Raw genomic sequence first — 5,062 nt, 5'->3', positions numbered from 1 at the left:
GCGGTGCGCACCTGTTGTAGCAGTTGCCGTGCAACAGCGCCTTGCCGTACAGGCTGAGGCAGGCATCGTCATTCAGGTCATGGCAGTGACACTCCTCATCCAGGGCCACGAAGAAAGCCGCGCGCTCGATGGCATCCAGAGAGGCCTTGTTCCTGCCGGAGCTGAAGAAGGTCTGGCGTGCCTGGGCCCACTCCACTCTGGGACGTGAGGGTGGGGTGAGCGGTGGGGCGGCTGCGGGCCGCGGAGGGGACACCTCCCAGGACCCAGCCCGGAGCTGGGCCGCGGTGGGACTGCAGGGCTGTCCCAGAAGGTGCCCCTGCCCCCGTGCACCGCAACCTGGCCACCACCCCGCTAGACACCACAGCTGCAGCGCTGCACCATGCCTCTCGGCACCGCGCGCGGCCCGCACGCCCCTCCCTTGGCAGTGCCTCGGCAGAGTGAGTCCCCGAGTCCCCGGGTGGGTGCCGGGCCCAGCTCCTCTCCTCACGGAGCCCTGACCTCCAGCCAGCAGGGTCTGCTGACTCGGACTGCGGTACCTTCCGCCGGCAGTGAGGGCCGCCAGCTTCTCCTCCCCTGGCTGAGGCGGCGAGGGGTCGTCCAGGATCCTCTGGAATTGCAGCTCCAGGTCCCTAGGCTTGAGCAGGCTGGAGCCTTCATAGAGCCACACCTTGAAGAAGCGGCCCTTGTGGTACACCGCCACATGCCTGCTCTCCGCCAGGTGCTGCAGTACATCTGTGAGGGGCCAGTGGCTGAGGCCGCGCTGGGCAGACAGGCCCTTCCTTCCCGACTCCACCACAGCCCCCCACCAACCAGCTCAGTGGCCAGGAGGCCCCTGCCTTGCCAGGCCTCTGCCTGGGCCTCAGGGGTGGACTGGCTGGCACTGAGTTAGGGCCTGCGCTGCTGCTTCCATGCCTCTGGCTTAATGCCAACAATAGTCCCCAGAGGAATGTCACAGGAGTGGACCACTGCTCTGGGAAATGACACAAACTGTCCCGGTGTCAGAAACACGGGCTGTGGCCCTGGCCAGATTCCCACAAGCCTGTCGCCCTCGACAGAGGCAGCAGCACCTCCCCCGGCACTCGGTGCTCAGGACGCCAGTTCCCCTGTGAGCCTGGGAGGAGGGCCCGGGCCCCAGCACTGGCATTTCACCTATGAACAGGAGATGTCTAACATTGGTCAAACATCGGCTGTTTTTGCCTGTTACACAACCCTGAGACACTGAGGACACTTCGTGACGCACAGGCAGTAGGCCACAGAGCCCAGCGGGCCCACAGCTGGGAAGGAGGGGCTGGTCCGGCGACCCCACGCGGGTGCGACTGTTCTGGGTACCTGTCTCCTTGCCCGGAATCCGAGTGGTGTTGAACATCCTCTCCATCTGGTAGGAGCACATAGGCACTATGCCCAGTGCCATCACCTGCGAAGAAGGCCCGCACAGCTCAGCGTGCACGTGGTCTCCCTGCATGCCCACAACCCGACACAACTCACAGGCTTGATCTGTTCGCGGTCCAGCCTGCGGCGATATGTGATCATGGTGTGAACGACGTTCCCCAGACGAGCTGCTTGCACCTCTGTGTTCCTGATGAGCACAAAGTCCTACAGGAGAGAGCGGGGTCTGCAGGGGCTGTGACAGGCCCTGTTAAGAGGTGTCCCTTTTAACTAGTCCGTCTCATAGGTCAGGAGAACTGCCAAAGATGAAATGCACAACTGACCGTGTCACTCAGCTCAACTTAGCTCCAACCCAGCTGCTTTTCCATACCTATTGGTTCACGTTTTATTTTGCTCAAAAGCAGCCTAAACCTCAGGCATGGACATGCCACATGCAAGCTTCTGGGAGAGCTTGGTGGAGCAGGGGACATGGCACGCACTCAGAATGTGCTCTGGTTTGCAGGAGAGGACTGAGATGTGCTGCACAGACCCACGGCTGGGGGCAGGCGGGTGCTGGGGCACAAGGAGGGCCCGTCACATGGCACAGGAGCAACGGCGACCTCCTGAGCGCTAGGAACAGCAGTCCCGGATCCGTCGTGACACAAAGGGAAGCAGGTTTAAGGAAACCCCCTGGAAATGGTGTCAGTACATCTGGGAACCCATGGCTGGGGACCAGTGAGGGAGCCAAGGGAGTGACAGGGCCTGGGCTGGGCAGGGCAGTGAGCCCTAAGGGCCCTTAGAGTGACTGACAGTCAGGCTGTAGGACTACTGGATTGTTCAGATCCTCAGTGTCCCCATCTCCTTGAAGATGCGTCTTGACTTCTCTTCCAGGATCTTGCCCACCTTTCCTTTCCCTCAGGCCTCACCCAGAATCCCCACCTGCCCATGGAAACCCCCTCCGGGGCTCTGGATAGAGCTGAGCACACAGGGGCACATCTCACCATGACGTAGTAGTTGCTGTTCACCATGATGGGGGTCCTGCCTCGCAGGTAGATGTACTCTTCCCACCAGTCGCTCACCTTCGGGTAAGTGGGTGGGGTGTTAGAGTGGGGGCGGGGGGGAGACCGGGGCCTGGGCAGTGGTGGAGAGGGGAGGGCAAGCCCTGGGGGACGGAGGACTCACATAGTTTGTTGCCCACCAGGACTTGAGAATCAGGTACTTCTGCAGCCTGGGGGCCAACTTGTTCTGGAAGTCCTTGGCCAGCGCCTCCTTGTGGTGGTACTCCTTGTCATCCAACAAGGGCCGCACAGACTCCAGGTACTGTCCAGCCAGGGTACCATTAGCGTGGGGGCTGGGCAGCAATGGCTGCCTATGTCCTGACCCTCTGCTGACCCCAGCCCCACTGCTCTCAAAGCCCCGCTGTGAAGGGGACAGTCCCTTATGTTTGGACAATTCCTCTGAGTCCAGCTACCCCACCCACTGGGATGCCTGGCCCAGGTCCTCACCCGCTGAATTGTGTCCGACACTTTGGGCACAGGAAGCTTGGGCAGAGACGTCTGGAAGCTGTAGAGCATGGGCCGCCCGCTGGACAGAAGGCGGACACAGATCTGGGGTACAGAGCAGAGTGTTGGGCTGGGAGCCAAGGAAATTAATGGGAACAAATGCTTGAGGAGCTGGGCCCCAAACCGCAGATCCAGGACACACCCTTGTGCCAGACACCCATGCCCGCCTACCTCCCCCCTCCAGCTCACAACCCTAAATGAGGCCCCTGGGTCTCAGATCAGATGCCCGAAGCCCTCCACTAGCTTCTGCTCACAGCCCAGACTTTGGTGAAGTAGCTGGTCTGGCCATGCATCTCAAACATCCAACCGTGGTAGGAAAGCAGCAGTTTCAGGGTTTGGCGGAAGAAGAAGATGCCCAGCGCCCAGACCCCAGTGGAGAAGATGGCCATGCTGAGGAGCGCCTGCGTCTGCGGGGTTTGGTAGGGGCCACATCTGTCAGAGAAGGGAGAGGGCTGCAAGGTCCACTGAGGCCGGCCTCGGAAGTTCTGACTGCAGTCTCGATGACGGTGAACCATCTTGGTGGAGGCACCAAAGAGCCACCTCCCCGGGCACACAACGAGTGCAACGCATATGCACATGTGGACACCGGACTGAGGTGCTGGTGGCGGGGGGAGGGCTGCCCCTACGACCTCCAGTGGCTATTGTCCTGTGTCTGCCCAGCTCGGGAACCCTGGCCTTGGAGTCTGCCCCGCCTCCTCTTGTGGCCCCGCTTCTCACCCCTCAGGGAGGCGTCTCTGGATGTAACAGACCAGCCCCATAGAGATGTCCACGTTGCAGTAGGAGGAACCCACTGTCGCCATGACGACAACCAGCCAGCTGGTAGGGCTCCCGGGATACACACCCCTAAGGATGCCGTTCTGTGGGGCAGAGACAGGCAGTAGGAAGGACTGCGGCAAGCAAGCACCTGGAGGTTCTGGCGGGAGGCTGTCTCCCTTGGTCACCTGCTGTGCTCTTACTCCTTTCTGCTACCCCTCCTTCACATGCCCCCACCCGCGGCACCCAGTTCTTCAGTGTCCCACTGCCACTTCCTGGATACCTATCTCCCCTCCACACCTTGAGCAACCTTCGTTTCTGCATGCTAGACCCTGTCCCCCAGCAGAACTGTCAGCCAAAGTGGGGGCGGAGGGCCTTGACAATGGGGCAGGAGCTGACACCTGGCCTCTACCCCCGGAAGGCTCTATTCTGCACCTGCTTGGAGGGAAGAGGCCAGGAGAACCACCTGCGCCCACCTTGATGCGAATCAGGCGTTTCTTCCAGGAGTTGATCCCGGACAGGTAGATGTGTTTCAGGGCCTCCCGACTGAGCCGGAAGTCGACCCCATCTGGGGTCACGGTGAACTGGAAGGCCACGGCCTGGTGCGCTTCCGCCATCCTGGAGGTTGGCCCGCACCTGGGAGGGGGCAGGAGGGTACCCGGATGCGCTCAGGCTGGCCCCGCCCCCTGCTGAGGGCCCGCCCCCGGCCTGCCGCTGCCCCCACCCGGCTAGCGGCCTCCTGGCCCCCGCAGCGCCCCAGGCCTGGCCATCGCTGCCCGGCTACCCAGCCCAGCTAACGGCCCGAGAACCCTCGCGCCGGTGTTCCGAGCTGGCTCCCCGACAAATGGTGTAGGGGTCGGGAAGGGGTCAAGGCCTCGTAAGCGTCAGAATATCCGAGGGCAGCGAAGGGCGGCCTCGGGATGGGGTTGAGAGGTGCTCTGGGAGCGTTTTCCTCTAGAGCACGGCCGGCTCCGGGTTCCCCCAGCCCCGACCGCGTGGGACCCCGGCCCGGTCCTCGCTCCCGCACTGCACTCCGGGCCGGGCAGGTAGCCCTGTGTTGCCCCCCACTCCACTCCACTCACCGCTCACGTTCACTCCTGTCCGCGTGTGGGGACAGTCGGTCTGGCCCGTGTCCCCACGTCCTTCAGACCAGCCACCCTGCCCCGCCCTCCCAGGGAACTTGACACCCTCTCCCAAATTTGGGTTGACAAAACATGCGGGGCGGCGACTAGAATCCCCTCCCCTCCAAGGGGTCGACTTCCTGGGGTGGGAGGGCTGGATTTCTGCAAGCTGAAGATTGCTCTAAGGCCTGGGCCCTTGGGGGCTGGGGGTGGGAAAGACTTCACGTGAGGTTGGTGGCACTAGAGCTAAAAATAGCCAAA

At 62.3% G+C, this 5,062-nt stretch overlaps 1 protein-coding gene across 4 annotated transcripts in view; it reads right to left on the bottom strand.

Moving 5' to 3' along the window:
* Positions 1–4,377, bottom strand: part of CPT1B (carnitine palmitoyltransferase 1B) — a 7,723-nt gene extending 3,346 nt beyond the window's left edge. For 3 of the 4 annotated variants that reach the window (XR_003048146.1, XM_025051073.1, XM_025051074.1), the window contains exons 1-9: positions 4,157–4,377; positions 3,645–3,784; positions 3,182–3,359; positions 2,871–2,972; positions 2,548–2,685; positions 2,367–2,444; positions 1,486–1,593; positions 1,330–1,414; positions 12–732 (exon numbers count right to left, since the gene is read on the bottom strand). Coding sequence is in view for 3 of the 4 variants with exons in the window: in XM_025051073.1 (XP_024906841.1) it covers positions 12–732; positions 1,330–1,414; positions 1,486–1,593; positions 2,367–2,444; positions 2,548–2,685; positions 2,871–2,972; positions 3,182–3,359; positions 3,645–3,784; positions 4,157–4,297 (1,691 nt within the window). In the remaining variant the exon portion in view is untranslated. The remainder of the gene's footprint in view (positions 1–11; positions 733–1,329; positions 1,415–1,485; positions 1,594–2,366; positions 2,445–2,547; positions 2,686–2,870; positions 2,973–3,181; positions 3,360–3,644; positions 3,785–4,156) is intronic. The other variant, XM_006917838.3, reaches the window with a different exon arrangement.
* Positions 4,378–5,062: the final 685 nt, after the last annotated feature.

The sequence above is a fragment of the Pteropus alecto genome, unplaced genomic scaffold (genome assembly GCF_000325575.1).
Source record: "Pteropus alecto unplaced genomic scaffold, ASM32557v1 scaffold118, whole genome shotgun sequence".
Lineage (NCBI taxonomy): Eukaryota > Metazoa > Chordata > Mammalia > Chiroptera > Pteropodidae > Pteropus > Pteropus alecto.
Note: the sequence above shows the minus strand (reverse complement) of the source record. Positions and strands in the feature narration are given on the sequence as shown.